The sequence below is a fragment of the Ochotona princeps genome, chromosome 1 (assembly GCF_030435755.1).
Source record: "Ochotona princeps isolate mOchPri1 chromosome 1, mOchPri1.hap1, whole genome shotgun sequence".
Lineage (NCBI taxonomy): Eukaryota > Metazoa > Chordata > Mammalia > Lagomorpha > Ochotonidae > Ochotona > Ochotona princeps.
This window is the reverse complement of record NC_080832.1, coordinates 74685907-74709692: the sequence shown is the minus strand read 5'-3', so window position 1 is coordinate 74709692 and position 23786 is coordinate 74685907. Positions and strand designations below refer to the sequence as shown.

The following is a 23786-nucleotide window of genomic DNA, read 5'->3' as shown; positions in this document are numbered from 1 at the left end:
TGCCTAGATTCTAGTGTCTCCAGTTCCAATCCTGCTCCTCTTAATGTGTACCCTGTGAGTCAGCAGGTGGTGGTTGAAGTACTGGCGTCCCTACCACCCATGTAGTAGGCCTGAATTGATTTCCTGGCATCTGACTTGCCCTACTAGCACTGGCTGTTTTGGGTATCTGGAGAAATGAACCAGTAGATGAAAGATAACCTTTCTGATGTTCTGCCTTTCAAATAAGTAAATGCTGGGAGAGTTGGGGGAAAAACCTATACCTGATAGCCATACATCCAGGAGGACTAGAGATCTGTTTGTCCCTTCTCCCATTCATTTGTTAGTCTGAAACGAAGAACAGAAAACCTAGGGAGGTGTGGGTCCACTACCATTGATAATATCGAGGTTGTACACGGGGAGCATGGCTGAAAGAAAGGGGAAGGTTTCTACAGGGAATAATGAGTTCAGTATGACATAGATAATGACAAAATGCCTTCCACCAATGCTATATTGTTTTTAGAGACAGTCTAAAAATTTGCTGCTGGGTTGGTTTTCTTGTTTTGTTTTATATAGGCTGAGGTGGAGAGGTTATATAGTTTGCCAGCATCAAACAATAGTGGAAGATGAAAGTGAGCACAAATATTCTGTTTTCTCATTACTTAAAATTTTGCTTTTACAATGTTACTTATCTAGCAGATAGTTGTCACGTATCTTCTAGCTGCTAGTCTGTTAAGTTTAGCGGTCTGAAAAATACCATGAAGGCAGATATTAACAGGCATGAATCTGTAGTTAAATTTATTGTATATGTGCTTTGAAGAAGAATAGGGTTGAAAGAGAGAAAAAACAGTAATAACACCGATTTAGCTTGAGAGTTCTGTAAAGAAACCCAGTGTGAGATTTCGTTGATCATCTTACACATGTAATTGTGGAAGCTTGGAAAAATTTTACTTTATAATTTTTGTTTTTCACTTTCTATTAAAGGGTATCAGTTTAGACTCAGTAATAATTGATCATCAGGGTGACTCCATTAGAGCAGAAGTAATTGTCAAGGACTATTCATATCTTTTGCATATTGGTGAGTATGCTTTTATTAAATGAAGCCACCCCCAATTTACTTTTATTATGCAATTAGTTTGTGGTCTAGGTCACTATATATTTTGTCTCCTATTTCTGATTTATTGTATGTTTTTAATATTCTGATTTTTTGCTTATACTAATAATGGTGCTAGCAAATGATGGTTAGCCCTTAAACCTTTCCAAGTTTAAGCAATCAGATACCATCAAAATCAGTTTATGAAGTGTTTGTTGGCCCAGATATGGTAAGTTACTTATACTTTACACTCACAAGGGAGTCTCCTGAGACCTTCAGTTGTGTGTGCCTACTGAGCACCCATCACTAGGTGGCCACTCCAGCCTGGTCTGTTTCTTGCCAGCTCCATCATGGGAAGTCAGAGGTCACAACAAAGCAGTCTGGACTGCAAGTCTGTGTTGTATCGTCATCTGCCTGTCGTTTCGTGAATGAAAAGAACCAAACAATTCACTCCATCAGTGTTGAAAGATTACAGAGCACAGGAAAGAAATCAGTAAAATTCAGGTATCAAAAAACCAGATTCCTAACTTCTCACCCAATATGCACTTGCCTGTAAGGTTCACTGTTTTCCCCTTTTATAACATTGACTTTGTTCTGGTTAAAAAGTAGGAATGAAATAAAAAAAAAACATGGTAGCAATGAGAAAACAGTGCTGGTAACAGTGTTCTAGGCATGCACTCTTACATAAATTTTCAGCTATTTTTGTAGAGCAAAGACTGTAATTCTCAGACTTCAGTCATACAAGTTTCTGCTCAGTGCTTGACTATATTAATGAAATTCACTTAGTTTTTGAAGAAACCTTCTGTGCATCATCTGGTTGGTTGGTTGTTTGTTTTGTTTTTCAAATACTTTGTGGCTAATTTTGTTCACATTGTAGCTAAGCTTTGGCTGTTATGCCTGCCTGGAACTGCAGCTGGACCTGCTCCAGAAGCAGTAACCTACAGTTGCAACAATAGTATTCCCAGGTAGCACTAAAATGGGACTAGTGGAGATTCCAAAGAAGGAGACACTAAATGCCAGGATAATCTAAGCAAAGTGTTAATTAGGGAGCTGGGTACAGAGGTCTGCAGTACAAAAAGAAGTGTGCTACCTACATGTACCTGAAACAAGGAGATCAGATGATAGAGTTTATAGAGTTTAAGGAGTTTGGCTCAAGGCTGGGGCCAGTTTGTATCAGTGTTTTAAGCGACAACTTAAACAGCATTAACAGTGCATGGGAACGTTATGGCCCAGGCTTATGTTTAAGCCTACTGAGGAAAACATGCTGATGGCTGGGTCACGGAATAGTTAAGGTATTTTGTTCTTTTCAGTCAGAACAGATAAAAAGTGGATGGTCCTCTGAGATACAACATTAGTACATGTATTAAAAAATAAATAAATGAGTAAATAAAACACAGAAACTTAATTACTAATATTGTATTGGAACGAAACTCTGAAGTGTAGTATAAAACATAGAAAAGATATTTGGAAAAGTATTCCTTGCATTTCCTTTCAAAATATAAGTTCCATAAGCTAAAGATTGCTCTTTCATTGGCTCTTGTATCCATTATACGTGGACAGTGCCTGGTACATACAGACTCTAAGAATTTATTTGATCAGCAGTTAGGTGGATCTCCAGCTTTAAAAAATAATAGGAAAAGAGAAGTGAGGCTAGACCCAGGCCTGTCTGTGTGTTTATATTTGCTCATCGACACACCCCGGGGCTTGCATGCTGCAGGTGCTGTCTTTCAGGGTAGCCTTCTCCCTTTGTGGTTTGTTGGATTGTCTTGGGACCTTGCTTGGACTAGTGTGAGTTCTCCACTGATAACCAGTAATGAATTTGGCTTTCCATTATGATGGAGTACAGTTTTTTCCTTTTTATCTCTCAGGATGTTTACTTATCTTCACAGATTTGGAATAGTACTTAAAATAATCAAATGATCTTGGTTTTCATAAACTGTATGAATTGAAGCTGGATTTTAACTTTGTTTTTCTATCCTAGAGCTATGCCATGACGTTCAGGAAGATTTTTCTGGTAAGCTACCAAAAAAATTGTGTGTCTACACATACGTATATAAAGAAAAAGTCACATTTGTTTTATTTTTCATATGTATATTTTTATGTGGCAAAATAAAGGTATGATTTTTTAATATAAAATATGTGTTGATTCTTAATTCAGGTTTTAGGTTTTTTTTTTCCCTTTTATGTCCCCATTCCTTTAATTTTTTTTTTTTACTTACTTAAAACTATTTCATATCCTTTCCATTCTTCCTTCCTTCCTTGTCTCTGACCTGCTGCTGACATAGAGTTTATAGAAATGTACTAGGCCAAATTTCTCTTAGCTGTTTGTATTCCATTGTTTATGTCGATAGAGCATATTACTAATCATGAATATCGCTGTATATCAGTGCACAGCATGGATTTTGCACAAGACTTATCATATAAAGGTGATTTTCAGCTTCCAGGTACTGGCAGAATATATAAGAGAAGGTTAGAAAGTTGGTGAAAATGGATTGAATGGATACATTGATTTTGGTGAAAAATTTTTTTAATCTACGTGTAGATTTTTTCAAGGTTTATATTTACCATGAATTTTTCGAAGGTCTCTTGTATTTTACTTGGTGAGTGTCTCCCCTTTTCTGTATAAGCCTAGTAGATTTTGTAAATTATGCTCTTAAAAATTAAGGAGCAGGTTTTACATTGAAATCAGTGCACATTGAACTGTTTTAATTTTTTATAAAGATTTACATGTCTATTTGAAAAGCAGCGAGAGACACACACACACAGAAGGAGAGAGGGAGAAAGAAAGAAGATTGTCCATCCATGGGTTCACTATCCAAGTTGCTCTGACAGCCAGGGCTTGACCAAGCTGAAACCACAAGCCTAAAACTCCAGCCGAGACTCTCACATAGGTGGCATGGATCCAAGCACTTGGGTCCTCTTCTGGTCTTTTCCCAGGCATGTCAGCAGTGTGCTGGATCAGAATTGGAGCAGCACATGAGCACCAAACTGGAACTCATGGAATGCAGGTGGACAGACAGATGGCAGTTTACCCTACTATGCCACAATGCCAGCTCCTATCTAATCTATTTTTTTATATATATTTATTATTTAACTTCAGTAATTACATTGTATTATGTGACACAATTACATAGATACTTGGGTTCTCCCCACCCCTCCCCAAACCCTCCCACCATGGTGGATTCCTCCACCTTGTTGCATAACCACAGCTCAAGTTCAGTTGAGATTCCCCCATTGCAAGCGTATACCAAACATAGAGTCCAGCATCTTATTGTCCAGTCAAGTTCAACGGCTTCTTAGGTATACCCTCTCTGGTCTGAAGACAGAGCCAGCAGAGTATCATCCCAGTCAATTGAAAGCTCCATCATACCATCAGCAAAAATTTACATCATTATGGAATTAATTGACATAGTAATGAGTAACCAATATGTTAAAAGTAAATGCGGGTTCCCAGCCACCTTCTGTGACCACCTCACCTATACTTCAATTTTAGTTTATACACAACATATAACATTCAAAACATAACATGTTATACATAACATCATATCATCTTAAATTAAGGCAAACATGTGGTATTTAACCTTTTGGGATTGGCTCATTTCCCTTAGCATTATGGTTTCCAGTTTGGCCCATTTGGCCACAAAGAACTGCATTTTGTTTTTTTTAATAGCTGAGTAGTATTCCATGGAGTAGATGAACCATAGCTTTCTTATCCAATCCTCTGTTGATGGGCATTTTGGTTGTTTCCATGTTTTTGCAATTACTGATTGTGCTGCTATGAGCATAGGAGTGCATGTTGGTTTCTCATAGAACAAGTGTTCTGGATATATTCCTAGGAGTGCTATTGCTGGATCATACGGTATGTTGAATTTGAGTTGTTTGAATATTCTCCATACTGATTTCCATAGAGGCTGTACCAGCCTGCAGCCCCACCAGCAGTGGAGTAGGGTTCCCTTTTCCCCGCAACCTCGCCAACAAGTGTCGTTGGTGCTTTTATTCATGTGGGCCAGTCTTACTGGCGTTAGGTGGTACCTCATTGATGTTTTAATTTGGATTTCCCTTATTGCCAGGGAACTTGAGCATTTTTTCATATGTTTATTTGCCATTTGGGTTTGTTTCTTTGTGAAGTGTCTGCCCATTTCCCGTGCCCATTTCTTGAGTGGGTTGCTTGTTTTGACATTTTGGTTGTTTTGTAGCTCTTTGTATATTCTGGATATTAGCCCTCTATCACCTATGTCGTGTGCGAAGATCTTCTCCCATTCTGTGGGTTGCCTTTTTACTTTGTTGATTGTTTCCTTTGCTGTACCGAAGCTTCTTAGTTTGATGAGGTCCCAATTGTTTATTTTGGTCTTGATTTCTACTGCATCTGGAGTCTTTTTTAGGAAGTGAGGGCCTACCCCCAAGTGTTCCAGTGTGTTTCCAACATTTTCTTCCAAAAGTTTGAAGGTTTCTGGATGTAGGTTTAGATCTGTTATCCATTTAGATCTGATCTTAGTGTATGGTGAGAGATGTGGATCTATTTTTTTGTTTCTGCAGGCTATCAACCAGTTGTCCCAACAGCATTTATTGAACAGACCTTCCCATTTGCCTGGGTTGTCGTTTGTCTTTTTGTCAAAGATTATTTGGCTGTATCTGTGTGGGTTCCCTTCTGGCGTTTCTATTCTGCTCCATTGGTCTTCCTCTCTATCTTTGTGCCAGTACCACGCTGTTTTGATAACCACTGCCCTATAGTATGTCCAGAGGTCCGGAACTGTGATTCCCCCTGCTAACTTCCTGTTCTTCAGGATAGTTCTAGCTATCCGTGGTTTTTTGTGCTTCCAGATGAACCTTTGGATCATTGTTTCCAGTTCCATGAAGAATGTTTTGGGCAATTTGATTGGGATTGCGTTGAATGTATATATTGCTTTTGGCAGTATAGACATTTTAATGATATTGATTTTACCTATCCAGGAGCATGGGATGTTACTCCATCTTTTGAGGTCTTGTTCAATTTCTTTTTTAAGCAGTTTGTAGTTTTCTTCAAATAAGTCTTCTACATTTTTGGTTAGATTTATTCCCAGATATTTCATACTTTTCTCTGTTATTTTGAATGATATCTTGCTGGTTAAGTCTTTTTCCATCTTGGGGCTGTTCGCATACACTATGGCTGTTGATTTTTGTTCATTAATTTTGTACCCTGCCACTCTACCAAACTCTCGTACAAGTTCTAGCAGTCTCTGTATTGAGTCTCTTGGCTCTTCTACATAAAGAATCATATCATCTGCGTATAGTGAGAGCTTGACTTCTTCGTTTCCCATTTGGATTCCTCTGATTTCTTTTTCTTGTCTTATGGCCTCAGCGAGTACCTCTAGGACTTTGTTGAATAGTAGTGGAGAAAGTGGACATCCCTGTCTTGTTCCAGATCTCAGTGGGAAGGTTTCCAGCTTTTCTCCATTCAGTATGATGCTGGCGTTGGGTTTTTCATATATGGCTTTAATTATGTTGTGGATTTTTCCATCTATGCCTACCTTGGTTAGGGTTTTTAGTAGGAAGTGATGTTGGATTTTGTCGAAAGCTTTTTCTGCATCTATTGATACTATCATGTGATTCTTGTTTTTCAGTTTTTGGATGTGGTGTATCACATTTATAGATTTTCGAATGTTGAACCATCCCTGCATTCCAGGGATGAATCCTACTTGATCTGGATGAATGATCTGTCTGATGTGTTTTTGAATTCTGTTGGCTAGGATTTTGTTGAGAATCTTAGCATCAATGTTCATCAAAGAGATAGGTCTGTAGTTTTCCTTCTCTGTTAGTTCTCTGTCTGGTTTTGGGATTAAGGTAATGTTGGCTTCATAGAATGAGTTTGGAAGGGTTGCCTCTTTTTCTATTGTTTTGAAGAGTTTGTAGAGGATTGGGGTCAGCTCTGTTCGGAATGTTTTGTAGAATTCTGGAGTGAAGCCGTCTGGGCCTGGGCTTTTCCTTGTTGGGAGGTCTTTAATCACTGATTCAATCTCTACTTCAGTTATGGGTTTGTTCAGGTCGTTTGTTGCCTCTGGGCTAAGTTTTGGCAAGTGGTAGAAGTCTAAGAACTTTTCCATTTCTTGGTGATCTTCTGATTTGTTGGAGTACAGTGCTTTGTAGTAATTTCTAATTATGGCCTTAATGGATGCGGTGTCTGTTGTTATGTTGCCTTTTTCATCTTTGATGCTGGTAATTCTTGCCTTCTCTTGTTTTTTCTTTGTCAGTCGGGCCAGTGGAGTGTCTATCTTGTTTATCTTCTCAAAAAACCAGCTTTTTGATTCATTGATTTTGTGTATGGTTTTTTTTATTTCTATCTGGTTGATTTCCTCCCTTGTTTTGATGATTTCTTGTTTCCTATTGTGTGTGGGGCTCTTCTGCTGTTGTTTTTCCAGTTCCTGGAGGTGTGTGTTTAGTTCCTGTATTTGGCGCCTCTCTTGGGCCTTGACATGAGCTCCAATTGCGATGAGTTTACCCCGTAGCACTGCTTTGGCAGTGTCCCACAAATTTTGGAATGTTGTGTCAGAGTTTTCATTGGTTTCCATAAATTTTTTGATCTCATCTTTAATTTCTTCTCTGATCCATTGTTCGTTTAGTAGCATATTGTTCAGCCTCCAAGAGTTTCTGTATTTCCTGGGGCATTTTGAATTGCTGATTTCCAGCTTCATTCCGTGGTGGTCTGAGAGGGTACATGGTATGATTCCTATCTTTTTGAAGTTATTTAGGTTTGCTTTGTGTCCTATCATGTGGTCGATCCTGGAGAAGGTGCCATGCACTGCTGAAAAAAATGTATAATCTGTGGCCTTAGGGTAAAAAATTCTATAAATGTCAACCAAGTCCAGTTGTTCTATTGTTTGTATGAGTTCTGTTGTTTCTTTGTTGAGTTTTTGTTTTGTTGATCTGTCTATAGTTGTTAGTGGGGTGTTAAGATCACCCACTATTATTGTGTGCATATCTATGTCTCCCCTTAAGTCCGTGAGTAATTGCTTCACGTAGCTAGGTGCGTTTGAATTTGGTGCATATATGTTCACAATGGTAATTACTTCCTGATGGATCAGTCCCTTCACCAATATATAATGTCCTTCCCTGTCCGTTTTGATGTGTGTCAGATTGAAGTCCACATCATCTGAAATTAAGACAGCTACCCCAGCCTTTTTTTCTCGTCCATTGGCATGAAATATCTGTTTCCAACCTTTCACTTTCAGCTTCTTCGAATCTCTTCTGGTTAGATGTGTCTCTTGTAGGCAACAGATAGTTGGGTGCTGTTTGATAATCCGTTCTGTTAATCTATGCCTTTTGATTGGTGAGTTCAGGCCATTAGTGTTGAGAGTTAAAATTGAGAGGTTGTGATTTTGCCCTGCCATACTTGTTTTTGTGGGTGTCGATATCTGTGTTATTGCCCTTCCTTGTGTGGACTTTAGTGGGGAGACCTTCCTGTTTGCCATCTTTGCTTATGATTCACCTCCTTTTTTTCTGGAATTAGTGCATTTCTAAGGAGATTTTGTAGAGCTGGTTTTGTGCTGGCATATTCTTCTAATTTCTCTTTGCTGTGGAAGTATTTGATTTCGTTCTCAAATACGAATGAGATCTTTGCTGGGTACAATATTCTTGGTTGACAGTTGTTCTGATTCAGGATTTGGAAGATCTTTGTCCATTCTCTTCTTGCTTGTAAGGTCTCTTCAGAGAAGTCAGCAGTGATCCTGATTGGTTTTCCCCGGTATGTGATCTTTTCTCTGCTTCGTACTTGTCTCAGGATTCTTTCTTTGTCTTCGTTGGAGTGGAACTTGAGCACCATATGTCTGGGTGAAGATCGCTTTGGGTCATATCTGCTGGGAGTCCTCTGACCGTCCTGGATTTGAGCTGGATTCATGTTCCAAGTGTTTTGAAAGTTTTCCTGTATAATTTCGTCGAGCACCATTTGCATTCCTGATTCTTTTTCCGCTCCTTCAGGAAGGCCAATAATCCTAATATTTGATTTTCTGAGGTTGTCTTTCATTTCTTGTATGGTCTTATTGGCTTTGTTCAGACTTGTCTCCAGCTGTTCAATGAACTGGGTGTGTTCGTTTTGTGTGTCTTCCGTTTCAGAGATCCTCTCTTCTGCTGTATTTGTTCTGTTGGTTAAGCTCTCAATTTTGTGCTCTAAGTCAAGGATTTTACTTTTCATTTGTTGTATTTCTGAGGCTATGTGGTTCTTGAATTCCTTGAAGTCCTCCCAATTCTTCTCATTGTCTCTGACATATTTTAACATTATTTTTTTGAATTCCTTGTCTGGTAGATCTTCTGTGTCTTCATCTCGCATCTCCGAAATAGACATTGGCTTTCCATCCTTTATTGGTAGGGTGTTGGCACTCTCATCTGGATCATTACCTTTTCTGGTATTTCTTCCCATTGTGTTAGTGTTTCTTTTTTGAGAGACCTAGGCACCAGTGTGCTGAGGGGTCTCCAAGCACTATCCTGTAGAGATCGGAGTCTGCAGGCGTGGAGTAGCAGGGTGTGGGAATTTTCAAGGCACTTTTGGTGCGTCTCCAGAACACTGGACCTCAGGGCGCCACTCCCAGGGCCCAGAGGATTCAAAGCGCACTCTCAGCTCGTCCCCTACAGGTATGCTACCACAGGGCGTGGGGGAGTGAAGGCACTCTCTGTGCGCGCCCCCTGTGCACTGGATCACAGGGCTCGGAGCAAGGGACTATAGGGCGTGGGGTGTTCCAGGTGCTCTCTGGAAACGCCTCCTGCGCAGGCCCGCCCACCCCAGCACTTGCAGGGGACCGACCGCCCCGGCGCTAGCAGGGAACTGCCCAGCCCAGAGGCGTGCTTGGGTTCCTGTGGGATAGCACCGCCCAGCTGAGTGCCAGACCGCAAAGGCACAGGGGAGTATCCCGTGTGCCTTTTGCCTTTCTCCCAGACACAGTTTTGGCAGTTTCAAGGCACTCGCCCTGTGTTCAGGCTCTGTCCGTGCCCCTGGGGGGCCAACTCCCGAAGCCTCCAACCCACCACTGTCCCCACCCAACTCACTCAAACCTCAGGTTCTTGCAGTCTGCCTCTTCCTCTGGTGGGAATCCTGGCCGCCGGTGCGTCTCCCGACTGCTGCGTCCGTTGCTGGTCTCCGCGGGTCGCGATGGAGCCTGGAGGCTGCGGCTGGTGCAGGTCCCGGGGGTTGGCGACCAGGGTGGGCAGATGCCAGCGGGTCCCGGTGATTCAGGGTCCTGGTGTCCGCAGCGGGGCAGGTCCTGGCGAGTCCTGGTGACCAGGGTGAGCAGATGCCAGCGGGTCCCAATCACCGCCGGTCCTCACGGCCACAGCGTCTGCGGGTCGGTCTTTGGGTGCGTAGGCGGCTTTCAGCGTCTGCACTCAGAGGTGACTCAGCAGGTCAGGAGCGGAAAGTCGTCTTCCCTGTCCTTTGCTTTGTTTTTCCCTGGTTGCTCTTCCGAGTTGTGTGGATTTTTTTGGCTCCACACTGTCCAGGGAACTTCACGTTCTTCTCCCTGTAGTTCTATGCTGCTCCACTTACGCTTTTGTCGCATTCTAGCCCTCTCTGTCTGTGAGCTCTCTCACAGTCTTCCTCCTATGTCGGCCATCTTGCGAGTCCCTATCTAATCTATTTTTAAAAAGTGTTTAAATGTGAACAGTGTTTGCTTACACTCCTGAACAACAGTAGGTTTTTGGCTTTTTTTTTGCTTATTGTGTTTTTTTGTTGTTCTTTTGTTACTATTATTTTTCTGGTTTCTATGTGTTGATATCATAACCTAATGGAGTGTTAAACCTGTAGGGGGAAAATGTATAGAATAAAATTGTAAAAACGTAAAAAATAAATAAATTGGCTTCTGAACCAGTAAAGACCCCCAAAAAGTTGTTAAATTAATAGTCCCGTGTTTACAGTGAAAAAACAGATACTTTGTTTCTAAACAAAAGTGGCATATGCTTTAGATCTTTTAATATATGTTCAATTTATAAAACTGAAATTAGTGTAAGAAAGTGTATATATTATTATTGTACTCATATTTCCATTCTAGTTTAATCATCTTAGAAATATAATTTTAATTATCAAATATCCACATAAACTTTACTATTTCACCCAATATTTGCTTGGAATATGTTTCCCTGAGTTTCTTACATTTATTAAACACAGTATTAGTCATGGAATTTATTCTTGCGATTCCTGCAAGGAATTTTAACGGTGCAAGTCAAATTTGCTTTTGTGGCTAATATGTGTAAGTCAAACCCTTAAAAAATTTTGGCTGTGAATTGGTTAGTTTTATGGCTATATCTGAGCATGTGTGAAGACTAGTAATATGAGATGTTTTCAGAAAGTTCACAGAATGCAAAGTAGTCTTCTGTATACTGGTTTGACCTTGATAAACTACTTCGAATCAGAAGTTTACATAAGTTGGATTTATAAGGAATAAACATTTTCAATAAATATATTAAACTTTTATTTATCTCACTAGTGATCAGCATTGCTTATGTTAGATCAGAACATTTGGACTGTTTGAAAAAGATCATTTTGAAAGTAATATATTTAGTATCAATGAGTGCAAATAAATACTGTTTTCTTTCCAGTGCGGGTTATTGAAAATGTGGGAAAAATAGAAATTATTCTAAGAAAGAGAGAAAATACTTCTTGGAAGTGTCTCGGTCGTCCCCTGGAGAATGATAATTCACTAATTCCAAAGAAAGATAGAGGTATGCCCTGCTGTTACTTTATTATGTTAGCTTAATATTGCAAAATTGTTATGCTTGTGGTACTAGAGTTTGGAGCATCTGGTTTATGCCATTTGAGGGGTCTTTGTATCTCACTGTAGAAGGCTTGTAAAAGATGTGTGTGCCATCATTTTTTTTCATAAATGCTAAATTTCAGATTCTCAAGATTTGAGCAGTCTTGAAAGATTTTTTCCTTTGTTCTTTTTTCTTTTTTTTAAGATTTATTTTTATTTGAAAGTCAGATATACAAAGAGGAAAAGAGACAGAGAGGAAGATCTTCCATCTGTTGATTCACTCCCCAAGCAACTGCAACAGCTGTAGCTGCACTGGTCCAAAGATCTGAAGCCAGGAGCCCAGAGCCTCCTCTGGGTCTCCCACACGGGTACAGGGCTATCCTCAACTGCTTTCCCAGGCCACAGTCAGGGAGCTGAAAGGGAAAGTGAAGCCATCAGGATTAGAACCCGCACCGATATGGGATCCCGGTGCATGAAAGGCTAGGACTTTAGCCACTGGACTACCGCACCTGGCCCTTTTTCCCTTTTTAAGAGCCAGAGTGACAGAGACTCAAACACCAAGAACTCTAGTGCTAGTTCATTGCCCAAATTCCTGCAGTTACTGGGGGTAGGCCCTACCAAAGCTGGAAGCCAGGGATGCAATCTAGATCTCCCAGTCAGTGTCAGGGTCTCAGCCCCTTGAGACGTGGCATGCTACGTCTCAGGGTCCGTACAGCAGGAAGCTTGTAGTGTGAGCAGAACCAGGAACTGAATGCAGGCACTCCGGCGTGGGATGTGAGCATTCTGTTTAGAATCCTATTCACTGAAAGGAACACCTTCTCTTGTACTTAGGCTCATGTCCTACTACTTACTCCTTCAGTTGGTTTTTGTCTTAGAGGATGAAAAGCAAGTTTAGATTAATACTTCGTTTGCACATCTGATTTTTTTTCTTCCATTAAAGATTTGTTCACTGTTTTTCTGCTCAAGTAAGCCTAGTTCCTCACTTTACTCCTAAAGGATGATGCCATGCTTACTTGATAGCTTTTCATCTGCATTTGACATAGAAAGAAAACAGTGTGTCTTACATTTGTTCTGCTTGATGAAATTTCACAGAAGGCACACACCCTATGTTTTCTCTTTTTTAAAAAAAGATCTATTTATTATTATTGGAAAGGCAGATATATAGAGAGGAGGAGAGACAGAAAAATATTCCGATTGCTGGTTCATTCCACAAGCAGCTGCAACAGCCAGACCTAAGCTGATCCAAAGCCAGGAGCCAGGAGCCTCCTCCAGGTCTCCCACATGGAGACAGAGTCCAAAGGCACTGGGCCATCCTTGACTGCTTTCCCAAGCCACAAGCAGGGAGCATAAGGGAATTGGAGCGGCTGGGACATGAACCACTGCCCATATGGGATGGGCTCCTGGTGCACTGCAAGGCAAGGATTTAGCTACTAGGCTATCACACCAGGATCCCCTCCCTTTTTTTCTTTAGTTGTTCTATTCCATGATACAGTTAGATCTTCTCTTTTCAATGAATTTGGTAGGATTTGCTCTTTGTTCCAAGTGTTTTGAAAACATGCAATGATGTGCCGTAGTGTGAATCTGTTTTCTTCCTTCATATTGAGTGTTCAGCCTTTGTGTCTATCTTTTCAATACGAAAAGTTAGGACATTAAATTCTGAGAAGTAGCATCATCTTCTCTCCATGCTCTCTTTTTGCTTGTTAGAAGTACTCTTGTGTTGAACCTCCTTAATCAGTCCTCCGATTTTAACTCTTTTTATTTTCACTATTTTCCTTTTGTTCTGTTTTGTAGATTTCTTCAGTTATGTTTCATAACTTTTTTATTGAGTTACTCATTTCTACTTATACTTTAAACTTCTAAGAATTCTTTTGGTATCTGTTTCTCTTAGCATTTTATTAACTCTTCTTTTTAAGAATTACTGATAGTGATTTAGGGTTTTCCTTTCACAGCTTTCACAGTGTTCCCGTTGCCTGCCCACTACCACATACACACATACACATTTGTTGTTCAGTGCTTGTTCTGGTGTCTCATGCTAAATGCTTCGTTTGAATATTTGCTTCTTATGCTTGACTGTTTGTGTGTCATGGTGGGACTCTAAATGCTGACTAGAAACTACCTGTGAATGTTGCTTACAAACGATACTATAAATAGTAATTTTAGGAGATCCATATCAGGATATCTTTTTTCACAATTATAAAAATATATTTATAGGTAAATTTCAGAAGAAAAATCCAAACAGTCTTATTTTGAGTACAAATTATGTATTTTACACACCATGTTATAAAACAGACAAAACACATAAGAAATTATTTCCCGAGTAAAAAAGAGAACCTAAGAATAGGAAACTGAAGGATACTTTTATACAGATAGGGTCAGCAAGCACATTATATGTACGCTAAACATATATTATGGAAATTCCAAGTGAACAGATGCAGATGAAGTTGATCTTGAACAACTACTTTAAGGCATCTGAAATTGAAATCCACGACTTTTAAAAAATGAGATGTAACAAAATACAAAACAGTGAAGGACTTTCTGTATCATTACTGAAAATGTTATGTCAGACATTTTGCAGTTTGTAATGGAAGAAAAATGATGTGGTTTATGGGGAAATTCAGATAGGTTAACTACTTGGGAGTAGGAGACTGAATTTTGTCGTATCGTGTAGGGAACAAGGACACAGGAATGCTGGTGTAGTCTAGCAGATCTTAAGAAAATAACAAAGAGGCAATGGAAGTAAAGAGACTTTTTAGATTGAAATTTTCTGCCCTGAAATTACCTGACTTACCTAGTGATTGAAAAATAGCAAGCCAGATAAAAGCCTGGTCCAAGAAATAAATGACACTGAAAACCAAAGCTGACCTCCTTTTGGATATAGAATGATCAGGGCTTCAGTATTCATTTCTGAAACTTGGTAAGGCTTTCCACGAATTCTGAGATGTACAGTGTGATAGAAACAAGAAAGCTTTAATTTGAAAAGGAAGAATAAGAAAGGGAAAAGACAGCAAAGAAAGCAAGGTTTGACTATTGTGATGTGAAATTGGAGCCTTGGGTATTATTTTTCAGCGAGGCGATTTTATTTGTCCGAAGTAGCAAAAGTAATTTTCTTTTCTTGTTAAATGATGGGAAAACTGTAATTATTTTACTAACAAAATAAATTTTTACACTATCAAAGGATTATATTCAATTTGTTCTCAGTAATCTGAAACATACGGCCTATCATGTAGTTTCTAGGATTTCAATATGTGTTGCCAATAGTAACTTTTATGATATAATATGTTGATATCTTCTTACTGAATTTTCTTAGTTTGAAAATAAACATTTACACTAAAAACTTTTTACACTTTAATTGCTGGAAAAGGAGAGACAGATAAGAGTTTTCCTTCTTCTGGTTCACTCTCCAGATGGCCCCAATGACCAGGCTGGTCAGGAGTTCTGTCTGGATCTCCCATATGGGTGGCAGACACTTGGGCCATCTTGCATTGCTCTTCTCAGGCCGTTAGCAAGGAGCTAGATTGAAGTGGAGCAGGCACAAAACAAAAAAGTTCCCATATGGGATTTTGTCATTATGAGTAGCGTGCTACAATGCGGGCTGTAGTTGAAAGCTTTTTGTACAATGTCATCTCATATTGCATCTGTTATTTTCTTACGTAAAAGATGCAAGTTCTTTCAGAGAAGAAAAACTACTGTTTTGCTTTTGCCTTCAATCCATATGTAATAGAATTAGCAAAGATAATTTAGAATATTGGAGATAACAAGGTAAGCATAGAAGTGTTCAAATTTAGTGACAGTATTGCCAGATTATTTTGTCTGAGGACCCCATTGATTCTAATCTCAGAGAAAAAAGCTGCTTTTCATCTATTTTATAGCTCTGAAATATCCCTGTTTTTGAAATATTCAGGTAATAAATCAAATAGAGGCAGTAAAACCTTTTAATACATTTCATGGTTTTTTTTTTTTTGTTTTGTTTTGTGTTTTTTTTTTTTGACAGTGGCAGATATTTAATGAGGTTTCCAAGTTGGGGGTTGGGGCGGGCAACGCCAGTCCTTGGGTGGGCCCGGGCTGGGACCCCAACATTCAGCTCCAACAGAACAGGTTGTGGCCAGTGGTCAGGGTCGGTCCTGGGGGCCTGAGGTTAGAGTTGGGAGGTTATTTGACTTCCAGTCCCCCTTCCCATGCCAACTCCCTATTTACAGACGTCCGAGGTGGACCACGCTGACCCCCACAGGGCGGTCAGTGGTCAGGCCAGTCCTGGGGCTGTGCTCGGTGCTCAGGCTGGTACTGGGGTCCCCGTGGGCTGCAGGGTGAGTTCCGGGTTCCTCGCAGGATGCAGGGCGGGCTCCAGGGGTCCCCGCAGGCTGCAGGGCGGGCTTGGAGGTCCCTGTGGGCTGCAGGGCGGGCTAGGGGGTCCCACAGGCTGCAGGGCGGGCTCCAGGGGTCCCCGCAGGCTGCAGGGCGGGCTAGGGGGTCCCACAGGCTGCAGGGCGGGCTCCAGGGGTCCCCGCAGGCTGCAGGGCGGACTCGGGGGTCCCTGTGGGCTGCAGGGCGGGCTAGGAGGTCCCTGTGGGCTGCAGGGCGGGCTAGGAGGTCCCTGTGGGCTGCAGGGCAGGCTAGGGGGTCCCACAGGCTGCAGGGCGGCTCCAGGGCTCCCCGCAGGCTGCAGGGCGGGCTTGGAGGTCCCTGTGGGCTGCAGGGCGGGCTCGGGGGTCCCTGTGGGCTGCAGGGCGGGCTCGGGGGTCCCACGGGCTGCAGGGCGGGCTCGGGGGTCCCTGTGGGCTGCAGGGCGGGCTCGGGGGTCCCACGGGCTGCAGGGCGGGCTCGGGGGTCCCTGTGGGCTGCAGGGCGGGCTCGGGGGTCCCTGTGGGCTGCAGGGCGGGCTCGGGGGTCCCACGGGCTGCAGGGCGGGCTCGGGGGTCCCCGCGCAGTCTGGCCCTCAGTGGCTCAGCGACTTGCGGCCCTTGAGCATGCGGCGCAGCAGCACCTGCACCCCGGCCGGTGTGCTCAGGCGCCGGACCCAGCCGTGCTTGTGCTTGCGTTTCAGGTTGCTGGGCTGGTACTCGTTGCCGCGGGCCTTGCCGCGGGTGGACAGCGCGCCCAGGAGGCCGCCGCTCGGCCCAGGCTGCAGGAGGCACCTGCCAGCCAGCAGGGCGGCCGACCCGGCGCCGCGGCCGAGGAGAGCGCCCACCCAGAGAGCCATGTCCAGCCGCTCACACCGCCATTACGGAACGCTGCTCTAGCCTTCTGGGAAATGTCCATTTCATGGGTTTTTAAAAAGATTTATTTTTATTTGAAAGACAAATTTTTACAGGAGAAGAAGAGACAGAGAGAGGGATCTTCCACCCTCTGGTTTACTCTCCAAATAGCTTCAACAGCCAGAGCTGAGTTGATTCAAAGCCTGGGAGCCAGGATGGGTACAAGGTACCCTTCCTGTTCTCCAGCATGGTACAAGGGCCCAAGGCCTTGAACCATCCTCAAAAGTAGAGCATCTGGGATATGAACTGCCACATATGTGGGATGCCAATGCTTACAGGCTGAGGATTAGGCTGGTATGCTACCACACCAGCCCTTTTAATGAATATTTTAAAGATTTATTTATTTTATTTTTGAAAGGCAGGGTTATAGAGAGAGAAAGAGAGAGATCTTCCATCCACTGGTTTACTCCTCAAATAGGCCACCATGGCCTGAACCAGCTCATCTGAAATCGTGAGCCTAGGTCTTCTTCTGGGTCTCCCAAGTGATGCAAGGGCCCAAGCACTTGGACCATATTTCATTGTTTTTCCAGGCACATTAGTAGGAAGCTGGATTGGATGTAGAGCATCCACGACATGAACCAGCACCCACGTTGGATGCCAGTGTCACAGGCCACAGTTTTACCCCCCTGTGCCACATCCTGGCTCCTATAAATATTTTAACAGTAGTATTTGGCAAATGTTTTGATTGTCATCCCCACAATTAGATTCATTGTGCATTGACATTATTGCCTTAGAGGAAACAGTAAAGATCCATCTGCCTTGGCTCTATTTTGTGAACTATGGCAAACTCTAAATGGAGTATTCTTGGAGTTCAATAGCGTTAGGCTATAGTTTTTTTTCTATGTGGCCCTGTCTAGGTATTCATATATATGAGCATGTTTTAGATGTTTCTTTTACAAACACTGTCTGTCTAAATTGATAGGTCCACTAATTGGTTTAGGGAGTTATTTCAATAATAAGTGAGGAATGGATGACTAAATTAAAGCATGAGTAAAGAATATTTAGGCAAGTGGATGATAAAAGAAAGCTATGGAAGGATATTATTAGTACAAATAGCAGAGAATTAAGGATATTGAAGAAGAGATATGCCTGAAAGGAATCTTGATTTAATGAGTTAGTTCCTTAATGGACATTAAATGATCAGTTGGGAGTTATAATGTGTGGAAGAATATTCTATACATATTTATGCGGTACTATGTTACAAATAAGTGGAAAGATGCTGAAGAATGATGTGCTCATTTAGAATATGATCCCCAGACTTTTTTTAAAAAAAGATTTATTTATTTTTATTGGAGAGGCAGATAGACAGGAGGAGAGACAGAGAGGAAGATCTTCTGTCCAATGGTTCACTCCCCAAGTGACCACAACAGCTGGAGCAGAGCCAATCCGAAACCAGGAACCAGGAGCTACTTCCAGGTCTCCATGCGGATGCAGGGTCCCAATGCTTTGGGCTGTTTACGACTGCTTTCCCAGGCCACAAGCAGGGAGCTGGATGGGAAGCAGGGTTGCCGGGATTAGAACCTGTGACCATATGGGATCCCAGTGTGTGCAAGGCGAGAACTTTAGCCGCTAGGCTACCACACCGTACCCCTTTTCTCTTTTTAAAAAAATTGTTAAACATGGAGAGAAATAGCAAAAGAGAAAGAGGGGAATATGGGGAGGGGCAGAGAATGTGTGCTGCCATTCCTTGATTCTTTCCTTAGATGTCTGCCATAGCCAGGGCTGAGCTGGAGCTGGAGCCAAGAACTCAAGTCCAGGTCCTCCTTGTATGGTGGCAGGAATCCAGCTACTTGAGCTGCCAGTGTTGTATTCCAGGGTCTGTATTAGCAAGAAGATGGAATCAGGAGCCAGTAATCAACCCAGGCATTCCAATGTAGGACGTCGGTATTAACTGCCTAAATGCCTGCTCCCCAATCTTATTTCTGAAATTAAAGTGACTTAGGCAATGAGTCTTTAAACCCAAAAGTCTGAAGACATAGGCTTATTTTCTCCCTCTTTAAAGATATTCTTATTTGAAAGGCAGATCTTAACAGAGAAGAAGGAAAGAGAGATCTGCTGATTCACTCCCGATGGCCACAACAGGTGGATATGGGCTAATCCAAAACTGAGAGCCAGGAGTTCCTTCCCAGCCTCCCACATGTGTGCAGAATATGTGGAGAATAATCCAAAACATTGGGACGTTGTACCTATCTGTGAGATTCAGAAGAGGTTTCCAGCTTCGGATCAGCTCAGCCCTGGCCATTGCAGCACTTAGGGAGTGATCCAGCAGATGGAAAATCATCTGTCTCTCCTCTCTCTGCAAAGCTCTGCTTTTAAAATAAAAATAATTTTTTTTATTTTTCAAAAAAAGGGGGTTCCTCATGCCCTTTCCAACAGTGCCTGCACTAATTTACAATTCTCACTAACAGTGTATGAGAATTCCTCTTCCTCACATCCTTGCAGCATTCATTACTCTCTGTCTTTTGAGTAATGGCCATTCTGACAAGGTTAAGGTGGGAGCTCATTATGGTTTTGATTTGCATTTTCCTGATGGCTAGTGATTTGGAACTTTTTTTAATGTATTTGTTGATTGTTTGTATTTCTGCTTATGAGAACTGTCTCTTTGTGTCCTTTTCCCACTTCCTAGCGGAATCTGCTAATTTTGTTGTTGAGTTTTTTTGAGTTAGTGCTATATTCTGAACATTTTCATCAGAATAAGCTAGCTTTTGTCAGATAAGTAACTTGAAATGTTTTCTCCAATTCTCTTCACTCTAATGATTGTTTCCTTTGAGGTGCAGACACTTCTGAGTTTGATATGATTACATGAAACTAGTTTTGCCTATTTTACCTGTGCTGTGGAGGTTCTTAACCAAGAAGACACTAGCTACATTAGTGTAATGAAGTGTTTTCTCCTACCTTTTCTTCCATAAATTGTATAATCTCAGATCTTAAATATAAATCTTTGACCCATCTTGAGTATTTTTTTTCCTATGGCAAAAGGCAGAAATCTCATTTCATTCTTCTGCAAAGTATGTACAGTTGCCAGCAGCGTCAGTTGAAGAGACTATTTTTCCACTGTGTGTTCTAGCACTTTTGTCAAAATCCAGTTGACTGCATGTATGTGGGTTAACCTCTGGGCTCTCTAATCTCCATTGAGCTTTGGATTGGTTTTGTACCAGTAGCATGCTTTTTTAATTATGATAGCCTTGCTTTGAAATCAAATACTGCAATTCCTCCAGCTTTACTCCCTTTTTTTGCTCAGGATTGTTTCGGGTCCTTTTATACGCTTTGAGAATGTTAGGATTCTTTTTTTTTTCTAATTCTGTAAAGAATATCACTGATATTTTGATAGGGATCACATTAAATCTGTAGATTATTGATCAAGGGAGGGTAACTTTTTTTCTGCCAAGGACCATTTGGATGTTTATATAAAAATGTGATCTTTTTTTTAAAAAAAGATTTATCCATTTTTATTACAAAGTCAGATATACAGAGAGGAGGAGAGACAGAGAGGAAGATCTTCCATCCGATGATTCACTCCCCAAGTGAGCCGCAACAGCCGGTGCGCGCCAATCCGAAGCCAGGAACCTGGAACCTCTTCCAGGTCTCCCACGCGGGTGCAGGATCCCAAAGCTTTGGTCCGTCCTTGACTGCCTTCCCAGGCCACGATCAGGGAGCTGGATGGGAAGTGGAGCTGCCGGGATTAGAACCGGCGCCCATATGGGATTCCGGGGCGTTCAAGGCGAGGACTTTAGCCGCTAGGCTACGCCGCTGGGCCCAAAATTGTGATCTTAAAACTTTAGTTTGCTTTAGATTTATTGAATTGAAGGTCCTATCTGCCAATGTCTTGGCAGAGTCCGACCAAATGATTTTCTGGCCTTAGATGGCTCATGGGCCAGATGTTTGGCTTTTGACAGTATAGATTTTGTTTTTTTAATAGATTTTTGTCTTTTATAGTTTCTTTCATTAGTGTTTCTTCATTGAAGGGATCTTTCACCTCTTTGGCTACATTTATTCCTAAATACTTGATTTAGCTTGGAGGCTGGAGGCCATTGTGAAGGGAATTTCTTTCATTGAGTTAATTACCGCAATATAAAAGAAGCAATTATTCTCTGTATGTTGGTTTTGTAACTGAAGCTTCGCTGAATTCATTTATCAATCCTAATAACTTTTTGATGTAATGTTTAGCTTTTTCCATGCGTAACGTTCTGTTGTCTGTGCATGGATATTCGACTTTTTTTAAAATTACAATTTCTTCCCTTTATTTCTTTCTTCTCCTTAATGGCGCTTGTATTACTTCTAATACTAAATTTAAAAAGTGGCAAAGTGGTCATCTTTATCCTGTTCTAAATCTGAGAGGAAATGCTTTCAGTTTTTGTGGGTTTTTTGTGTTGTTTTGTTTTTTGGTTTTTTTTTTTTTTTTTTAGCTTGTTCAGGATAATTCTGGTTGTGATTTGTCAATTAGAGCTTATACAATTTTAAAGTGTATTCCTTGTATACCTAATTTATGGAGTACTAAAATTTCTTAATAACATTGTTATTGTTAAACCTTATATACCCAATTTCCAAACTTTCCACTGCATAGAAAAACCAGCTTCTGAGAATGGTTCTGTATCAAGTATTTGTTATGTATTGGATTTATATCACTGTAAATGTGAAATTTAAAAGTTGGAATTATTTCAAAATAAATGTATGAGGAAATTGACTAAGTTTTAAATTTCCCAAGATATAATTGTTTTAATGTACTATAAAATGAGGAAATAACGTTTTTCATGTTACGGAATTTTTTGTAAGTATAGAAAATAGATATGAGGAAATAACTTGAAAAAATTTAACCTTATGATGTTGAGAACTTTTTTAAATATATAGGTATTTTAGTGAAATTGAAATATTCTGGAGCTCAGAAGTTCAGTGAGTGCTTTTTTTTTTAAAGATTTATTTTTATTACAAAGTCAGATATACAGAGAGGAGAGACAGAGGGGAAGATCTTCCGTCCAATGATTCACTCCCCAAGTGAGCCACAGTGGGCCAGTGCTCGCCGATCCAATGCCGGGAACCAGGAACCTCTTCCAGGTCTCCCACGCGGGTGCAGTGTCCCAATGCATTGGGCCGTCCTCTCCTGCTTTCCCAGGCCACAAGCAGGGAGCTGGATGGGAAGTGGAGCTGCCGGGATTAGAACCGGCACCCATATGGGATTCCGGGGCGTTCAAGGCGAGGACTTTAGCCACTAGGCCACAGCTCCGGGCCTCAGTGAATGCTTTTACTTGGTGTTCTGGTGTGAGTTAACAGACAGTGAACCACCTTCTAGGTTTGTGCTACAGAAAGTGCCAGCTGATTTCCAAGGAAGATGTCACTCATGATACAAAGCTTCTCTGTGTGATGCTGCCACCAAGCACTCATCTTCAGGTGCCAGTTGGGCAACATGTTTACCTCAAGCTGACTATCACAGGTAGGAGAACGGGGCTTTGGGGAAATATTTTCTTCTTTTTTAAGCAATTTATAATCAGTGCTGATATTTCTAGTAAACACTCATTTAAGTTACTAATGAGAGTTTCTGGTGGGCAGCTAGGAGGTTTGTGGATGTAGTATTTCCTACATGTGGAAACTTCAGCTTTGCGATGTTATTGTATGGAACAAAGAAATTATTGCTAATAGGAGAGACGATTCAGCAGAATTGTAGTTTGTGACTAACAAAATCCTGAAGAAAGGAGACGATGGGGAACACAAATGGTCCTTCACAAGGGCAATTGCTCCAAATCCATATTAATCTCCTGGTAGCTACTTAACACCGTATTGTTTATAGAGCTGACTTGATAAAATGTGAAACATAAAAAAAACTGTATATACCTAAAATTAATTTGTAAATGCCTTCTTATATCTCTGTGGTAAACTTTTGATAGTACTTTTGTTGTGGTCCATTACAAAGTGTAAATGCTGATGGAGTAACTGGTTGTCTATTATTAACATATATTCCTGTAAGTTTAGACCATATTTCAAAATAGATTATTTCTATTTTAGGTAAAATATTAACATGTTAAAATTATTTCAGCACATATTATACTATATACATGTAAAACATACAGAAAGAATTATATGTACATTAGGAACATCATTTTATATACATATATGGATGGCAGCATAAATTTGTGCTTCATATTCATTTATGTTCAGAACATCATAAAATATGTTATTATGTAAATATCCAGATTTTTAGAGTTTAACTGTTTTTCCCCCTCTAGGTACAGAAATAGTAAAGCCATACACACCTGTATCAGATTCCTTACTCTCAGAGTTCAAGGAACCAGTTCTTATGAATAATAAATACATCTACTTTTTGATCAAAATCTATCCTGCTGGACTCTTTACACCAGAACTTGATCATCTTCAAATTGGTTAGTATTTTTTTAATCTCATTTAAACTCTCGTGTGGATCAGACTGCTTCTGGTTATCGCCATATGGATACCTGTCAAATAGCTTAAACTCAGCCTGTCAACAACCGAAGTCATCTGCTTGTCCCAGCCAACGCATCCATACTCTTCATTGGCTATAGCTTCACTGCATCTTTGATACAGTCTGGAGATTTGAATCAACCTAGTCTTTCCACTTTCCTACAATGCAATCAGCCATCTAACTTTTTCCAAAACACTTGCTGACCTTATGTCCCCCTTCAAACTGTAATGGATACTTTCTATAACTTTCAAATACTTCATTCACTAATTGAACAGTACCATTTCCCTGTAATGAAAAGCAAAAAAAAAAAAAAAAAAAGTAAG

The 23786-nt window shown here is 41.0% G+C and overlaps 2 protein-coding genes across 3 annotated transcripts in view; one reads left to right on the top strand and one right to left on the bottom strand.

The window, feature by feature from the left end:
• LOC101522455 (cytochrome b5 reductase 4) overlaps nt 1-23786 on the top strand; it is a 93512-nt gene that overhangs the window by 54682 nt on the left and 15044 nt on the right. For both annotated transcript variants that reach the window (XM_058661052.1, XM_004580423.3), the window contains 5 exons: nt 961-1054; nt 3051-3083; nt 11627-11749; nt 22321-22461; nt 23252-23404. In XM_058661052.1, coding sequence (XP_058517035.1) covers nt 961-1054; nt 3051-3083; nt 11627-11749; nt 22321-22461; nt 23252-23404 — 544 coding nt within the window. The remainder of the gene's footprint in view (nt 1-960; nt 1055-3050; nt 3084-11626; nt 11750-22320; nt 22462-23251; nt 23405-23786) is intronic.
• LOC131479720 (large ribosomal subunit protein bL34m-like) lies at nt 16658-17027 on the bottom strand. The gene has a single exon (XM_058661053.1). It carries the CDS (start codon nt 16976-16978, stop codon nt 16715-16717), a length of 264 nt encoding a protein of 87 aa, XP_058517036.1. The 5' UTR covers nt 16979-17027; the 3' UTR covers nt 16658-16714.

What these genes read in the sequence shown, in the direction of transcription:
- LOC131479720 (XM_058661053.1), bottom strand. Translation starts at nt 16,978, where the DNA reads ATGGCTCTCTGGGTGGGCGCTCTCCTCGGCCGCGGCGCCGGGTCGGCC.